This window comes from Hypanus sabinus, chromosome 3 (genome assembly GCF_030144855.1).
Source record: "Hypanus sabinus isolate sHypSab1 chromosome 3, sHypSab1.hap1, whole genome shotgun sequence".
Taxonomy (NCBI): Eukaryota; Metazoa; Chordata; class Chondrichthyes; order Myliobatiformes; family Dasyatidae; genus Hypanus; species Hypanus sabinus.
In genome coordinates, this window is record NC_082708.1 from 131,577,343 (window position 1) to 131,597,231 (window position 19,889).

At 36.4% G+C, this 19,889-nt stretch overlaps 1 protein-coding gene across 6 annotated transcripts in view; it reads right to left on the reverse strand.

Annotated features, from left to right (window-relative positions):
• LOC132391662 (interleukin-15-like) overlaps positions 1-19,889 on the reverse strand; it is a 109,892-nt gene that overhangs the window by 13,729 nt on the left and 76,274 nt on the right. For all 6 annotated transcript variants that reach the window (XM_059965148.1, XM_059965147.1, XM_059965146.1 and 3 more), the window contains exon 7: positions 1,433-1,573. In XM_059965148.1, the coding sequence (XP_059821131.1) occupies positions 1,433-1,573 (141 nt within the window). The remainder of the gene's footprint in view (positions 1-1,432; positions 1,574-19,889) is intronic.

Genomic DNA, 19,889 nt, shown 5'->3' on the forward strand with positions numbered 1-19,889 from the left:
TCTTAACCCATTACCTCTAATTCTTGTTTTACCCAACCTCAGTGGAAAAAGCCTGCTTACATTTTCCTTATCAATACCCATCAAATCTATCAAGTCTCCATTAATTCTCCTACACTCTAGAGAACAAAGACCTAAACTATTCAACCTTTCCTTACAACTCAGGTTCTCAAGTCCCGGCAACATCCTAGTAAATTTTATCTACTGTCTTTCAATCTAATCGATAATTTTCCCGTAGGTAGGTGATCAGAACTGCACACAATACTCCAAATTAGGCCTCGTTAATGTCTTATACAAGTTCAACAAAATATCCTGACACCTGTAGTCAATATCTGTGATGCCACTTTCAAGGAATTTAAAGGAAATCCCTCTGTCTTCTGCTCTCTTCAGTGCTCTACCTCTCTGTGCAAGTCCTACCCAGGTTTGTCCTCGCAAAGTGCAACACCTCACATTTGTCTGCATTAAATTCCATCTGCCATTTTCCAACCCATTTTTCCAGCTGGTCTAGATCCTGCTTTAAGCTTTGAGGGCCTCCCTTGCTGTCCACAATGCCTCCAAGCTTGGTATCATCTGCAAATTTGCTGATCTCAGTTTACTATATTATTATCCAGATCGTCAATAAAGATGATAAACAACAAAGGACACAGCACCGATCCCTGAAGCACACCACTAGTCACAGGACTACAGTCAGAGAGACAACCATCTAATACAACTCTCTGGTTTCTCCCACGAGGCCAGTGGATAATCTAGCTTACTACCTCATCCTGAACACCGAACGACTGAACCTTCTTGACAAACTTCCCATGCCGGACCTTGATGGATGCATTTTTCTGATATTGAAGTAAATATGAATCATTTAATTTATTGGTGAGCTGGAATCAGCTATGATTTTCAGCACGTGATTTCACACAGAACATCATCATAGAGGAAAAGAGACATTTTTATTCTTCTTGGGACCAATGATCGGCTGTCAAGTTTAACAAAACTAGAAGTGGTATTTGGCGCAAGCATGCCTCTGCGACTGGTCCCACTTTGAATATAAATTGTTTTCAAAATATGGCACATTTCTTCTCTGCAATTTGTAGCACATAGGATAATGATAATTAAAAAGCCAGTATGCAGTTCTGTCACAGACAACAGACAGAATCCCCTCTCTTCCTCACTAATTACTATGGGGCAACATCACTCTGGGCACATATGGGAAAAGAAACTGGACAGCTCATTAAACTTGAAAAAAATGAAGCTTCTTATAGTTGGGACAAATTTTATTTGTTTTCAATGACAGCTGAGGGGAAAAGTTAATTATTTTCCATTTTTGGCAGCTTGGAAAGATCCATCCTGCAGATAAATGGCACAGTTCAAACTTCCCTTTCTCCTCCTCCACATCACTAAAACACCTCACACTTTGTAAAGCTAATAAGAATTAAGACTTTACCTCGGCACGTTTATTATATCCATTGGCGTTTGTAAATATGATGCCTAATGCAGCTATTTCAGGACAGTCAAGTTTGTATTCATAGTCTACAACGAACAACTCTGAAATGAAGCATTTGAATGCAGTTTCCAAACAGTCATCCTATAGGGGAAAAAAAATAAAAAGATTAGATATATCTGGGTAATTCTGAATCTTTTTGAGAGTCCTTCATTTCTTGCATGTCATTTAAGGAACTGCATGTTCCAACTAATGAACTGGAAAAGATCCTAATGTTTAAGAGTTTATAATGGGACATTGGTTCAATGTGTCAACTCACTATTACAGTTGTGGAACAGCTGCAATGAAAATACCAAACTCAATCATTAATAAAGCATGATACTAATAAAGCATTCTCATTCATTTTGAACTAGCTGATAAATTACAGAACATCATTCAGACTGGTTACTGATTACTTACTTGGGTGTTAAAATTACTAAGAAGCATAAGGATCTATTTAAAGTTAACTTTTTACCCTTAATTGATCACGTTAAACAACTGCTTACTAAATATTCCTCATTTGTTGATTGGTAGAATTAATACTATTAAGATGATTATTTTACCTAAACTTCTGTATCAATTTCAGGTGATATCAATTTTCATTTCTAAATCCTTTTTTGATATTATTGACTCCAAAATTTCTTCATATATATGGCAGAATAAAAATCCTAGATTAAGTAAGAAACATTTACAGAAATCAAAAAAGGAGGGCGGTTTGGCAATGCCGAATTTTAGATTCTATTATTGGGCAATTAATATTCGATATTTAATGGTTTGGACACAAGATCTGGATGAAATTCATTGTCCACGATGGGTGAACTTCCGAGTGTGAGTTTGTATAGGGGTTTTCACTGGCTTCTATCTTAGAGGCCTCACTTCCCTTTGCACTTACTAAATTATATAAAATAAGCTTAAGTATAATTTATTAAGGAAATTACTCTACATCCCTTATCTTTAGATCTAGATTCAGACAGTATAATACTAGCATCTTAGTAATATGAACAGGATGAAGTTGCCTGTTTGAACACTGTTGTAGACATTCAGTTCTGTAGGCCTTTGTGCTTAATAGAATATTGAGAAATCATCAATTTGATTCTGTAGTAGAAACAACTGGCATTCAAAGTGAGGGCAAGCACAAGGACTGTCAAAAGATCAATTCTCTCTCCAATTTCACAGTTAAGTTATAGGCCAACCTTATCTTGGATCTCTCAATAATATAGAGCTACTACTTAATCTTATCCCACAAAAAGATAAATTCCAGTATTCTTCAATTGATAACAGCCAGGTGTTGGAGCTAGGAAAGTTCATTTTGAGATAAATAAAATCTTGTTTTGATTCAAAAAGGTGGCTGTGTTGACCTTATGATTGCCCATATTTAAATTGAGTTGGTCACCCATTGAGCTCCTGAGAGCTGGAAATAATACAGCAGCACATGGGCTACACATCTTGCAATCCCCCGCCCCACCACACTCTCAGCAGATGTGGCCTGCTGAACAGAGGAAAGTTTCTGGCTGTGTGAAATCACAGCCAGGATTTTTAGCTTTGGATGTACAGTGGAGAGCAATCTGATTGGTCACATCACATTCTGGTACGGTGCCTTCAATGAACAAGATTGCAAGAGGCTGCAGAGGGCGAGAGACTCAGTCAGCTCCATTATGGACACAACCCTCCTCACCTTGGAGGACCATCGTCACCCAGGTCTCTTACTCTCCTTACCACCATATAGCAGTTACAGGAATCTGAAGATGCACGCTCAATTACTTAGAAACAGCTTCTCCTCCACTATTTCTGAACTGTCCATGAACACCACTTCATTATTCCTTTGTTCTTGGCACTATTCATTTATTCTGTAATTTCCAGCAACTGTATGCCTGTACTGCTGCTGCAAGACAACAGATTTCACATCGCATACAAATCTGATTCAGATTCTGAGCTCAGGGTTCACTGTGGTGGGGGAGGGAAGTGGTGAATGAACTGGGATGCCAATGTTATTGAATAAAATTGTACTTCAAACCTTAAAAGATTCTCAAGCATGATCATTATTGTCTCTTTAGTATTTATCAGGCTGTGATTAGAGGATGTGGTGGAACTTCTTATACAACAAAAGTTGACGTATGAAGGATTGCGATTCCCTCAGAACACACTGCAACAATTAGAAGCAATTCATGGACTTCTTTCTGCTTTTGAAAACTAATGTAATAGACTACAATTGTAATTTTAAAATTTCATACACAAATACTTATAAAAGGGAAACTTGTTATGTGAGATCCCAAAGCAGAAGGTAAGCTAAACTTTAATTTCAAATAAATAGTCTTGATATATACAAAATAATATATATCAAGTAACAAGCTGTGAGCTGAAAGGACTATTCCTGTTCTATATTCAATGCAAGTGACTGTGGTACTAAGTTTAGAGACAGACAAGTTCACAGTGTCACAGCATAATGTTGGGGTCTTCAGCTCACCACATCGGTGCAGATTATACTCCTCTGCAGTAATCCCACTTGCCTGCATTAATTCCATATCCCTCTGTGCCATGCTCATTCAACCAATTGTCCAGACTCTCCTTAAATAAAACGAGACAAATTGAGAGGGTAGATAGTCGTGGCTACTTCCCATTGTGGGGGTGTCTAAAACTAGAGGACTACCTCCCCAGCAACTCAGTCCAGATATCAAGTAACCTTTATACTTGTATGCCCTTATATCCCAAAATCACGGTATAACAATACACCCCAGTATACTGAAATCTTCCGTGCATGTCCTGCCCTGGTCTGACTTCACAAAATGCACCACTGAACACTTGTCCAAATTAACTTCCATCTGGCCATCTCCTTGCTAACTTTCCCAATTGATCTATATTCTGTTGTAACTTTAGACAACTTTTGTCACATCCATTGTGCCACCAATTCTGTCATCATCTGCAAACGTGCTAATCATGCCACATACATGCTCAGCTAAAACAGTAAATGACCATTCTTGTGACAGGCCCATTATAGGAAAAACAGCACACTCTACTTCCTACTACCAAGCCAATTTATGTATCTAATTCGCCACCTTACTCTGAATCCCAGAGGTTCAACTTTCTAGATGAGTATACCAAATGGGAGTTCGTCAAAGGTGTTACTAAGATCCATGCAAACAATATCTACTGAGCTGCTCTTGGTCAGCTTTTTCACAAAAAAAACTGAATAAAATTTGAGAGACACAGGTTCTCACACACAAAACCATGCTCATTATCCCTAAGCAGTCCTCATATTTCCAAATGCAAGAAAATCCTGCCCATTAGAATCCTTTCCAACAACTTTCCCACACTGAAGCAAAGCTCAACTGGCCTGTAGTTTACAGAATTATCCCAGCTGCCCTTTTTGAATAAAGGCACACTAGTTATTCTCCGACCTTCTGGTACCTCACCTGTGGCTAACAAAGATACAGAAATTTCTACATGACCCATGCAACCTCCTACATTTCTTCTCATGACACAATAAGGTACACCTGGTCAGGACCTGTCCAATATTCCTTTACAAGCAAACAGCAAGATCTAATGCCATTGATACTAGCCTACCCTTATTTTTTTCCTTCCACAAAGACCAGTTACAAGCTTCCTATATGACATCTTAAAACTATTGGAATATGAGGATTAGTTCCAAAGCACTCTCCCACAGTCACATCAAACACTTGATCAACCTCACTTCCTAAATTGTTAGGTGTAGCTCATTCACTATTAGGGCCATCTCTATAATCCCTTTAGAAAACTTGCCTGGACAAATTCTGCCTCATCTAATACCAAAGCAGGTCTAGTCAATATCAGGGAAGTTAAAATCACCTACTATTGCAACGCTATTATTCCGACAACTGTGTTTTCTCTACATAGCCTTTCCTCCAATAACCACTCTAAATCCCACTGACTATATTCATTCACAATCTTTTATCAACACTCAGCAAAACACCTTTGTCTAAAAAGGTCTCTTTATGTCACCTGTATTTCAAGTGACCCAATTCAATTGAGAGAGGAGGCCCCACACAGGTCGGGATGAGTGATTCAAAAAGGAGTGTTCACAGGTTTCCAACTTTTTCCAGCGACACAATCAGATCATGATTCATTAGCATGGGCAAATAAATTAAGGTAGGGACAAGCAGAGTGGTCATGGGGGATGTCATGTGATGACGGAGGATCGAGACGTGGAAATCCAGCTCTCCCGAAAAAAAAAACTAATAAATTAATGTTTAAGTGAAGAAAAGTTAGTAAATATTTTCTAAAAACTACGTCAAAACTACTCAGGATTTTCCTTAGATATGCCTCCTAAACAGACAAAGAAGAAAACTTCTACTTTGAAGACAGTACAAGCTGGGCCGGCCACCATGAAGAAGTCTCGGACTCAAGTGCATCTTACCTCTGGCGATACAGAACAGGAATCGGCGGCAACATCAACAGTCTCCAAGCAGGAACAACAGGAACTGCGCCTGCGCGCAGGAAAGGGCATGCACAAACATGAGCAATTGAACAACAAATCCCAGCTACGATTGGAAGTGGAAGTGAAAATGAATCCGAGGTGGATTCGGATTCTATGGAACATACAGATGAAGATGAGGAGGCAAAAGAACAACAGGAAGAGGTTGGAGGTGGAAGATCTTCTGGAGACATAAGAAAAGCTTTGGTGCAAAAAACGCATGAATTAAAAGAATTAAAAACATTAAAAATAATAAAAGATATTAAAAATATGAAGAATATGTTTGATGAAATGGTGAAAAAACAGGAGAAAATGGACATGAAAGTTAAAAAGCTGATAGAAATAATGGGAGACACTATTGAAAGAGTGAATAAAATGGAAGATAATATTCTTGCCTGGACATCAGAAAGAAAACGACTGTTGGAAAAAACAGACGTGCTTGAAAATTTTAGTAGACAAAATAATATTAAAATTGTTTCTCTTAAAGAAGGGATAGAGGGAGAGGATGCAATAAAATTTTTTCAATAATGGATCGCGGAAAATTTGGAAATGGAAGAGGGAACCCAGTTGATTGAAATCGAAAGGGTCCACAGAGTCTTGAGACCAAAACCTCAACCTGATCAAAACCCATGACCAATCTTGATAAAATGCTTAAGATATCAAGCTAAAGAAAAGATCCTGAAGGCGGCTGCCCAATGTGCAAGAAAGAGAAATGAGCCATTGATGATAGAAGGGAAAGCAGTTCTTTTCTATCCTGATATAATTTATGACCTTTTGAAGAGAAAGAAGGAATTTAATCCAGCGAAAAATGTTTTATGAGAAAAGGGTTATAAATTTATATTGCGCCACCTGGCAACACTGATAATTTTTTTGGATGACGGAAAAAGAAGATTTTTTACTGATCATCGGGATGCAGAGGAGTTTGCACAAGAACTCCCAAATATTCGCTAGACACAGTAAAGATTTTAAAGTGAAACAAATTAAAGACGAAGACGGGGACAGTGAAGTGAGTTGATGGACATCAAGGACAGAAGAATATTTAAATATACTTTTAATTATATGATACAGGGCGAGAAAGGTAAATATTTGAGAAATATTAATCGAGAGTAGTGACATTATTCTTTCTTCTCTTACATATACTTTCTTCATGCTACGGGGAGCTGGGGGAACTTCGAATCGATCGCTACGGGATTCACGTGTGTAATCATGGTGTTTGCCATGACCTGCACAACGGAGGGGGGTAATGTTGTGTTTTTTTTCATTCACAACATCAGCAGGGGAGTTTTTTGTTTTTTTTTTCCTTATAATCTAGTTTTCTTTTATCTTTCTTTCTTTGCCTGGATGATCGGAGGCGAGACACATAACAGCATGGAGAATTTTAAAATAATTCCCCAAGGTACTATGAGAGTTGAAATATTATGTATTATTATAGACTGGAGTAACCCTGTTAAAAATGGCTAATTTACTGAACTTTTAAAGTTTTAATGTAAATGGGCTTAATGGACCGGTGAAAAGAAAAAGAATTTTAACATATATTATGAAAATGAAAATAGATATAGCTTTTATACAAGAAACACATTTAACAGAGATAGAACATCAGAAATTAAAGAGAGATTGGCTCAGAAATGTTATTGCAGCTTCATTTAATTCAAAAGCGAGGGGAGTTGCAATTTTGGTTAACAAAACTTTACCAATTAAAATACAAAATGTATTAATTGATTCTGCAGAAAGATATGTAATTATACATTGTCAAATCTTTTCAGAACTATGGCCTCTTATGAATATTTATGCACCAAATGAAAATGACGTAAAATTTATACAAGAGGCTTTTTTGAATTTGGCTGACGCACACAATAGAATATTAATAGGCGGAGACTTTAACTTTTGTCTAGACCCAGTTTTAGATAGGTCAACAAAGGTTGTTACAAAACCAAAAGTAGCAAAATTAACTTCATCACTGATGAAAGATTTAAATTTGATTGATATATGGAGAAGAATTAACCCAAGAGAAAGAGATTATTCATTTTATTCAAATAGACATAAAACTTATTCAAGGATAGATTTTTTCCTACTATCAGCGAATAAACAAGAAAGAATGAAAAATATGGAATATAAAGCAAGAATATTGTCAGATCGTTTCCCCTTGATAATGACAATGATAATGATGGATAAGGAGGAATCGATTTACAGATGGAGATTTAATTCAATATTATTAAAACGTCAAGATTTTTGTGATTTTATGAAAAAACAGATTCAGTTTTTTTTAGATACAAACTCACATTCAGTTGATGATAAATTTATATTATGCAAAGCGATGAAGGCATATTTGAGAGGCCAGATAATAAGTTATACTTCTAAAATTAAGAAGGAATATATGGCAGAAATAGATCAATTGGAAAAAGAGATTACAAAATTAGAAAAAGAATCTCAAAGATATATGACTGAAGAAAAACAAAGACAATGTGTTAATAAGCTACAATACACTTCAGACATACCGAACAGAAAAAGCAATTATGAGAACTAAACAGAGATATTATGAACTAGGTGAAAGATCACACAAGATTCCTGCTTGGCAGTTAAAAACAGACCAGGCTTCCAAAACGATAAATGCAATTAGAACAAGTGTAAATAAAATTACTTATAAACCTTTAGAAATCAATGAAACTTTAAAAAAATTTTATTCTGAACTGTATCAATCAGAATCACAAAATGACATTGTTGAGATAGAAAGGTTTTTATCACAAATAACTCTCCCAAAATTGAATTCGGAAGAACAGAAGGGATTAGATGTGCCTTTTACATTAAAAGAGGTCGAAGAAGCTCTAGGATCACCTCAGAGTAATAAATCCCCAGAAGAAGATGGTTTTCCGCTTGAATTTTACAGAAAGTTTAAAGATTTATTAATTCCTCCTTTTATGGAGCTAATACACCAAGCGGAAAGAACGCATAAACTTCCAGAATCTTTTCTGACAGCTATTTTAATAGTATTGCCAAAAAAAGACAGAGATCTTTTAAAGCCAACATCATATAGACCTATTTCTTTGTTGAACACAGACTATGAAATAATAGCAAAGATTTTATCTAATAGATTATCTAAATACTTACCAAAATTAATACACATGGACCAAACAGGATTTATTAAAAATAGACAATCGGCAGATAATGTAACTCAGTTACTTAGCATAATTCATTTGGCACAAAAGAGGGAAGAAATGAGTGTGGCAGTTGCTTTGGATGCAGAAAAAGCATTTGATAGATTGGAATGGGATTTTTTATTTAAGGTATTGGAAAAATATGGATTTGGAGTATCTTTTATAAAATGGATTAAAACCTTAAAACTAACCCCAAAGCTAAAGTGGTGACAAATGGCAAAATTTCATCATCATTTCAGTTAACAAGGTCAACTGGACAAGGTTGTCCATTATCACCTTCATTTGTGTTGGCGATAGAACCATTAGCTGAATTAATTAGAACTGACTCAGATATTATGGGTTTCAGAGTTAATCAGGAGGAATATAAGATTAACTTATTTGCTGATGATGTTCTGATTTATCTAACTAACCCATTGCATTTGTTGTGTAAATTATCTTCTAGATTGGAAGAATATGGGAAAATATCAGGGTACAAAATAAATTGGGATAAAAGTGAAATTCTACCCCTTACTAAAGGAGATTATAGTCAATGTCGATTAATAACTCAATTTAGATGGCCGATAAATGGTATAAAGTATTTAGGTATAACAGTTGATAATGATATAAAGAATTTATATAAACTAAATTATTTGCCATTATTGAAAAAAATTCAAGAGGATATTGATAAATGGATGATGTTACCAATAACATTAATAGGTAGAGTCAATGCTGTAAAAATGAATATATTCCTTAGATTACAATATTTATTCCAAACACTACCAATACAATTACCGCAGAAGTTTTTTCAAGAGTTAAATAAATGTGTGAGGAAATTCCTTTGGAAAGGTAAGATGTCAAGAATATCGTTGGAAAAATTGACATGGAAATTTGACCTAGGAGGGTTACAATTACCAAATTGTAAGAATTATTACAAAGCAAATCAACTTAGATTTATTGCATCTTTTTTTGATGAAGATAAACCGGCATGGATTAGAATAGAATTAGACAAAATAGGAGAAAATATACCAGAAGATTTTATATATAAATGGGAATCTAAATGGATACAGGAAAAGAAAGAATCTCCTATACTAAAACATTTGATTGATTTATGGAATAAGATAAATGTTGATGATGAGATAAAGAAATCTTTATTAGCAAAGAGACCTTTAATTCAAAATAAACTTATCCCTTTTACAATGGATAATCAACTTCTATATAATTGGTTTCACAAAGGGATTGGGTATATAGGAGACTGTTTTGAAGGAGGTATATTAATGTCATTTGACCAATTAAAGAATAAATATAAAATATCAAATAACACTCTTTTCTGTTATTTCCAATTAAGGGCTTATTTAAGAGATAAACTGGGTCAAACAACGTTATTGCCGAAACCTAATGAAATAGAAACTTTAATTCATAAAGGAAAAATTTAAAAAATTATTTCTGGTATGTATAATTTGATACAAAAACAGGTAATTAAACAAGGAATTCATAAGTCAAGACAAAAATGGGCAACTGATTTGAATATTAAAATTGATGAAACAAGTTAGTCAAGATTATGTCTTGACAGTATGACAAATACAATAAATGTTCGACTAAGATTAGTACAATATAACTTTTTACATCAATTATATATTACACCACAAAAAATAAATAGATTGAACTCAAATTTATCTGATTAATGTTTTCGATGTAATCAAGAAATTGGTACTTTTTTACACTCTACTTGGTCTTGTTTTAAAATTCAACCTTTCTGGACAAATTTAAGAGTTTTACTGGAACAAATTATTGGAATACAACTTCCACATAATCCAACATTATTTTTACTAGGCGATATTGAAGGGATAAAATCGAAATCCAAATTGAATAAATATCAGAAAGAATTCATAAAAATTGCATTGGCAGTAGCCAAAAAGGCTATTGCAGTTACTTGGAAATCGGATTCATACTTAAGTATAGATCATCGGAAGAATGAAATTTTTAGCTGCATTCCACTTGAAAAAATTACTTATAATTTAAGAGATAAATAGGAAATATTTCTGAAAAATTGGCACCCTTATTTACAAAAGATAGGATTAAATATATTGGAGCTCTGAAGATAAAATTATTGGTTATCTGGGGAAAGAAATAAATATACATATTAAAGCTATTATGAACTCCATGGAGCATGTGGAGATCTTCCAATATCCAGGCATTCTTTCTTTTTTTCTTTTTTCTTCTCTTTTTTTTTCTATAGGGATATGTTAGGGGAAGAGGATAAGGGGAGGGGAGAAGGGTTGATAATTTTTTTTCTTCTGTAACCTATTTGAAAATTTTTTAAAAAAAGAGTGGTCATTGTGTGAATAGACCAGTGTTAGAGTATGGAGGATTTGGCTCAAAATGCTTAAGCGAGTTAACTTTCTTCTTCATCTGTTAATGCATAGATAGTGCAGGAGAATGGCTCCAGGGACTGTGTTGTGTTCTTTGTGTGAGATATGGGAATTCCGGGAGACCTCCAGACACTTGGATAACCGTATCTGACCAGGTGCACTGAGCTGCAGCTCCTCAGAGAATGTGTTAAGGAACTGGAGCCACAGCTCAATGACCTTTGGCTCATATAGGAAACTAAGGAGGTGATAGATTGGAGCTACAGGGAGGCAGTCACCCTTAAACTGCAGGAGGCAGGTACCTGGGTGACTATCAAGGGAGGGAAAGGAAATGGCAACCAGTTCAGAGTACCCCTGTGGCCATTCCCTGCAATAATAAGTATACCACTTTGGATACTGTTGAGGACAACGACCTACCAGGAGGGTAGCCACAACAACTGGGTTTCTGGCACTGTCTGGCTCTGTGGCTTAGAGGGGAAGTGGGGGGGGGGGGGGGTAAAAGAAGAGGACTGCAGTAGAGATAGAGGATTCCATAGTTAAAGGAGCAGAAAGCAGATTCTATGGAATTGATATCCGGATGGTAGGTTGCCTCCCAGGTGCCAGGGTCTCGGATTGGGTCCATGGCATTCTACAGGGCGAGGGTGAGCAGCCAGAGGTCCTGGTACATATTGGCACCAATGACATAGGTAGTAAAAGTGAAGTTGTCCTGAAGAGAGAATTTAGGGAGTTAGGTAGAAAGCTGAAAAACAGGACCTCCAGGATTGTAGGCCTGTACTACGTGCCAGTGAGGGTAAGAATAAGATGATTTGGCAGATGAATGCATGGCTGAGGAACTGGTGCAGGGAGTGGGGTTCCAGATAAATGGATTACTGGCATCTCTTCTGGGGAAGGTATGCCCTTTACAAAAGAGATAGGTTACATCTGAACCTGAGGGGGATCAATACCCAGCTGTTGGGGAGGATATAAACTAACTGGAGCCAGAGTGATAAGGTGAAGGATGGGACAGTTCACACCAGCAGCAGTGTGCAGCAAGCCTGACAGGAAAGACAGTCAGTGGGATAAGTTGCAATGCAACACGAGGACAAAATCAAAATCAAAAAGGGTGACCAATACAGGACTAAAGGTGTTATATTTGAATACACGCAGTATATGAAATAAGGTAGATGATTTTTTAGCACAATTAGAAATTGGTACGTATGACATTGTGGGCATCACTGAGTCATGGCTGAAAGATCATAGTTGGCCAAGGATACACCTGTATCAAAAGGACAGTCAGAGGGGGTTGGGTGGCTCTGTTGGTAAAAAGCGAAATCAAATCCTTAGAAAAAGAAAACATAGGATCAGAAGATGTAGAGTTTAGAAACTGCAAGGGAAAAAAGCCCCTGATGGAAGTTATATAAAGGCCTCCAAACAGTGGTCAGTAATGGGAGAGAGGTAATGCATGCCAAAAAGGCAATGTTATGATAGTCATGGAGGATTTCAATATGCAGGTAGTTTGGGAAAATTAGGTTGGAGCTGGATCACATGAGAGAAAATTTGTGGAATGCCTACAAAATGGATTTTTAGAGCAGCTTGTGGTTGAGCCCAATAGGGAAAGGCAATTCTGGACTGGGTGTTGTGTAATGAACCAGATTTGATTAGGGAGCTTAAGGTAAAGGAACCCTAAGGAGACAGTGATCTTAATATGCTATACCATGTTGCAATTTGAGAGGGAGAAGCTAAAGTCAGATATATCAGTATTACAGTAAAGTGAATTGGAGGCATGATAGGAGCTGGGCCAAGTTGAATGGAAGGGGACACTAGCAAGGATGATGGCAATGGCTTGAATTTCATTTTGAAGGACATTAGCAGTATGTTGGAAGTTCAAGAATGCCGGGGATATAAGTGAGTGTAATTGCTATTACAAGGGAGAATAAATCTCTTCCTCTCCCTCCTCCCCCACCGCCCATTTCAGTAAAAAGCATCAGCACCTACCAACAACAAAGCACCCAGAGACTATGATCTGCCGTCAACGAGAACTATTGTTCATCTGACAGTTCAATGTGCCACAGACTCTCTCTTAGTAACAAGGGAAAGAGAGATGTCACCCATTTTCACAGCATAAGGGGAGACTGACAGGGAAGGGGGCAGCTTGATGCATCGATGCTTGCTGCTGCTTGGGCGGGGGAGGGGGAGAGGGGGCTTTGGGGTTCTACGGTTTTCTGAATTCATTTTTTTGGGGATCTTCTGTTTCTGCAAAGACAAATATTTCAGATTGTGTAATGTATATATTCTCTGATAGGAAAAGAACCATTTGAAGAAGGAAAACAGAAAAAACAAAACTATAGGCCAGTTAGCCTGACTTCAGTGGATCTTCAGAAGGCCTTTGACAAGGTGCCACACATGAAGCTGCTTAACAAGAGCCCATGGTATTACAGGAAAGCTACTAGCATGGATAGAAGATTGGCTGACTGACAGGAAGCAAAGAGTGGAAAAAAAGAGGGCCTTTTCTGGTTGGCTGCAGGTGACTAGTGTTCAGTAGGGGTCAGTGTTGGGACGACTTATTTTTACATTATATGTCAAGGATGATGATACAATTAATGGTTTTGTGGCCAGTTTTATGGATGATACAAAAATAGGTGGAGGGGCAGAGAGTGTTGAGGAAGCAGGGAATCTGCACTTCCACCCCCCATCCTCATCACATTCTACAGGGGTTGTATTGAGAGCATCCTGAGCAGCTGCATCACTGCCTGGTTCGGAAATTGCTCCATCTCAGATCGCAAGACCCTGCAACGGATAGCGAGGTCAGCTGAGAAGATCATCGGGGTCTCTCTTCCTGCCATTACGGACATTTACACTACACGCTGCATCTGCAAACCAAACAGCATTATGAAGGACCCCAAGCACCCCTCATACAATCTCTTCTCCCTCCTGCCGTCTGGGAAAAGGCACCAAAGCGTTCAGGATCTTACGATCAGGCTATGAAATAGTTTCTTCCCCCAAGTTATCAGACTCCTCAATACCCAGAGCCTGGACTGACACCTTACTGCCCTATTATCTTGTTTATTATTTATTGTAATGCCTGCACTGTTTTGTGCACTTTATGCAGTCCTGGGTAGGTCTGCAGTCTAGTGTAACTTTTTTCTCTGTTGTTTTTACATAGTCCAGTCTAGTTTTTGTACTGTTTCATGTAGCACCATGGTCCTGAAAAACATCTTGTTTTTACTGTGTACTGTACCAGCAGTTATGGTTGAAATGACAATAAAAGGTGACTTGTCTTGACTTGTGGAAGGACTTAGACAGATTGGGAGAATGGACAAAGTAGTAGCAGATGGAATACAGTGTCAGGAAGTGTATGGTCATGCACCCTGGTAGAAGGAACAGAAGTATAGACTATTTTCTAAATGGGTAGAGAATTCAAAAATCGAAGGTCCAAAGAGACTTGGGAGTCGACTTGCAGGTTGATTCATTGGTGAGAAAGGCAAATGCAATTACAAAGTCAGCCTACCACAATCTTAAAAATTTAGTGAGAGTTAAAGGCTCAGCAAGATCTAAAAAAACTTGTCCATACATTTATTTTTATTTTGGTTGGCTACTATAACTGCATTTTCCCAGGTCTCGAAAATAGCCCTCGGACAGCTGCAGCTCATTTAGAACACTGTTGCTAGAGTCCTCTGGCAGACCAAGAAAACAGAACATAATACTCTAATTGTCAGATCGCTACACTGACTTCCTGTCCATCAGAGTATTGACTTTACGATATTACTGCTCGTTTATAAAGCACTTGAATGGTCTGGGGCCAAAATACACCTTCAAGCTCTTACTGCATTATTGACCTTCCCGAGCTCTCTGGTTATCTGGGGCAGCTCCAGAGCCAAAACAAAGCATGGTGAAGCAGCTTTTAGTTACTATGCTCTACATATCTGGAATAACTTTTCAGAGGACCTAAAGTCTGTTCCAACTTTAAGTTCTTTTAAAAGAAAAGTTTTAAGCTTTTCTTTACACTGTAGCTTTTAATTAGAATCTCGTACACTGTAACTTCGATTTATCACATCTATTTTGAGATTTTGTTCTCTTTTATATTGTCTGAAACTTGATAGTTTCATTTTTATATCTTGTTCTATGTAAAGCATTTTGAACTGCCTTTTGATCAAAAAATTCTACACAAATAAACTTGCCTTACATTCATTTTGAGAGGACTAAAATATAAAAGCAAGGATGTGATACTGACACTTTATAAGGCATTGGTCAGACCACACTTGGAGTATCATGAGCAGTTCTGGGACCCTTACTGTCATTGAAGAGGGTTCCAAGGAGGTTCACGAGAATAATTCAGGGAATTAAAAGGTTATCATATGATGAGTATTTTGATGGCCTTGGACCAGTAGTTGCTGGAATTTAGAAGAATGAGGGGGATCCCATTAAAACCAATCGAATATTGAAAGGGCCAGGTAGAAGATGTTTCTTATATGAGAGACACTAGGACCAGAGGGCACATCCTCAGAATATAGAGATGTCCATTAGAACAGAGATGAGGAGGAATTTCTTTAGCCAAAGGGTGGTGAATCTGTGGAATTCAATGCCACAGCAGATGTGGAGGCCTGGTCATTGAGGGAATTTAAGGCAGAGCTTAATAGGTTCTTAATTAGTCAGTGTGTGGAAGGTTATGGGGAGAAGACTGGAGAATGGTGTTGAGAGGGAAAAAGGATCGGCCATGATGAAATGGCTGAACAGACTTGATGGGCCAAATTACTTAATTCTGCTCTTATCTCTTATGACCTTATGGAACTATTGACTCACAATTTGTTGAGCATTATCAGTTGGAGTTGGCAAAGTCACAGATACTGAAAAAAATATGTTGCTTAGCACAAACTGCAAGCATAGAATGTATCACTATTATTTAAATATATTCGTATAAATCTACAAACTGGTCAATTCTTGGTTAATATGTCATGTCACAACAGAAAATGGGGCCTAATAAATATAGCAAGTTAACATTTTTCATGCAAACCTGATTGGCGTTTCTGGTGTCTGAAGTGGAAATACAAGTTAATCCTGACCAAGAGGAACTAATTTGTCACACAATTATGTGACATAAATAATGAGTGAAAAATGTTCTACACAATGGAAAAATATAACAAACAATTATCACAAAATGCAAAATTATCTCCAGGAGTTAAATGTATTATTACAATGACTGGAGTTTAAGAAATCAGGTTTGCTGTAGAACAAACCGTTACTTGCTGTTGAATGAGTGGTAAACTTATCTTGTTAAAAATGCATGAAACATTATTCAATCACCAATAATCATTCCATCCCCACATAGCTTGGTAGCATTTACTTTATTACTAGAAAGTTAATGAAGAAAATTAAAAAGGTTAAAAATTAATAAGCAGTTGACAAAAGTTGAAGGGAGAGAATTATTTAAGGGACTAATAAAAGTGTATTTATAGACTTCTATAAAACAATTTAAGAATTCTTGTAGGTAACGACATTGATTTAAAAATATTTGCTACTGCTGCAGGTAATGCTCGTGCTTGTACAGACTGGCAGTAAGTTATGCATGCCAACTACAGAAGTGCTTTGAATAAGCCGAGAAACAAGCTTTCTTGGTGTCAGGTTGCTAATCATAGATGCAAGGAAGGGACGATCGTGTGACCCTCCTCACACACCAATGACACTAGTAAGGTGCGATTCGTTGGTGGGATAAACCCCAGGAAGGTAGTTAATGTTACCATGCTGGAAAAGCACTCACTGTGCTGACGCCTTGAACTATTACACTAAAAGGCAGTCCTGGCTGGGATTGCTTAAGGATTCCATTTTTGAAAGGTGCTCATATGCTGACTGCTTGAGTCAGAAATGTGCGTCTTCTATAGCCGCCTACAGCATAACCACACTGAATCCTGTTTTATTTTATTACCTCCATGTATTACGCATGGCACGCTCTAAATGAATGGCACACGGGGGAAAGAAACATTTCACTGTACTGCAGTGCACGACAATAAACTGATGCACATACTCGCTAAAATCTTTCATGACCTTAACTTATCTATAATTAAACTAATGGCATACAGTATATACCACATCTGGTCATTAATAAACACCACTAAACATTTTGCTATTATAGAATCAGCATTCCACAGCTCGGAAACAGGCCACTTCTTTATACTATCTTCAAAGTACGAGTAAATTTGCATAAAGCTGAATTTCCATACATCTGGTTATCCATTATCAGCTGAAACACTGTATACTGGAGGACATGATAAGGAACCCAACAATAAATGTCATGTCCTGAAAATTTTATGTTAAGAGTTCAAAAGAAACCAAAAGGTTTCCTGCACTAAAACTCAAACACTTCCAAAAGCAAACATCGAGTTACTGCTGACGTCTGACTACAGAGCACACGGGAAAACTTTCATCTACAGGTTTGGTTACAGTATCAGGAATGGTTCTTAGTCAGACCTGAAAATATTAACTCTATTTCTCATTCCAGAGATTTTATTTAATCTGCTCAGCGTTTCAACAGTCTTGGATTTTATTTCAGAGTTCCAGTATCTGCTGTCTATTATTTGCTTTTCCAGATTCAAAGATGGCCTGTCAACTTGACAGATTAACTTTCTGCAGACCATCCTAGGTTCTGGGGCTACTTTTTTTTTACTGATTCATTGCGCTGAGATTAATGTCATTATTCTGTTAGGCAAAAAAAAAGCTATACAGTAAAAAGATTTAATTTAAACTTGTTTCGATCATGCAGAAGTGTTCTTTTTTCTTTTCTTTTTCAATCTTTTTATTGTTTCATATATAAAATAAACATAACATAATAATGAATAGGTTATAAGTGCAATAGACTTGAAATTGCATTAATAATAAGATAGCAATATCCTATTAAATATCAACAAAAAAAAGTACATTAATCAATCAAGCCTATAATAATTATATATTAAAAAAATAAAAATAATCATCAAAAGAAAAAAAATTTAAAAATAGAAGAAAAAATATATATTGAGAAAAAAAAACACTAAACTAAACTAACATGGGCAATAATAACAGTTTATATGTATATGATAGTGTCAAAAACTCCAGAACTCCATACCAGAACAAGAATAAGCAGAGAGAAGGTCTGGAAGAGGCCAAATTAATTCATATGAAAATGTCGAATGAACGGTCCCCAAGTTTCTTCAAATTTAATTGACGAGTCAAAAATAGTGCTTCTAATTTTTTCCAAGCTCAGATAAGAAATAGTTTGAGAGAACCACTGAAACGTGGTAGGAGGATTTACTTCTTTCCAATTTTGTAATATAGACCTTCTGGCTATTAATGTTACAAAAGCAATCATTCGTCTAATTGAAGGGGAAAACTGATTACCATCCTCATTTGGTATACCAAAAATTGCAGTAATAAAATGAGGTTGTAAATCGATATTCCAAATTGAGGAAATGGTAGCAAATATGTCCTTCCAATAGTTATGTAAAGTGGGACATGACCAAAACATGTGGGTCAATGAAGCCACATCTGAATGACATCTGTCACATTGAGGGTTAATATGAGAATAGAATCGAGAATAATATCGAGAATAGAATTTTAAATTGTATTAAAGCATGTTTAGCACATATAGAAGAAGAATTAACCATTTGTAAAATTTTTTCCCATTTTTCTGTTGATATATTATATTGAAGTTCTTTTTCCCATTCTTGTTTAATTCTACCTGATATTTCTGGTTGTATCTTCATAATCATATTATAAATAAAAGCCACTAATCCCTTCTGACAAGGATTTAAGGTAAAAATCAAATCTGAGAAATCCACTGAAGTTGAATTGGGGAAAGATCGTAGAACTTCATGTAAAAAATTTCTGATTTGTAAATATCTAAAAAAATTAGATTTAGGTAACTTAAATTTGTTGGAAAGTTGGTCGAAAGACATCAAACTACCTTCAAAAAAAAGATCACGAAAACATTTTATACCTTTCCTTTTCCATATGCTAAAAGCTTGATCTGTCAAAGAAGGTTTGAAAAAAAAATTAAGTAAAATAGGGCTATCAAGAACAAAGTTTTTCAGAGTAAAAAACTTACGAAATTGAAACCAAATTCGTAATGTATGTTTGACAACAGGATTAGATATCTGTTTATTGAATTTAACTAAATCAGCAGGAAGAGAAGAACCAAGAAAGGAGAATAAAGAATATCCCTGTGCCTCATTGCATCCTAAATTTACCCACTGTGGGCACGATGGTGAATTCCAATCTAATTTCCAATATATTAAGTTTCGAATATTATTCGCCCAATAGTAAAATCTAAAGTTAGGTAAAGCTAAACCACCATCTTTTTTAGATTTTTGTAATTGCCTTTTACTTAACCTGGGGTTTTTATTTTGCCAAACAAATGAGGAAATTTTTGAATCAATGTTATGAAAAATAGATTTAGGAATAAAAATTGGTAAAGCTTGAAATAAATATAAAAATTTCGGTAAAATCATCATTTTAATAGCATTAATCCGACC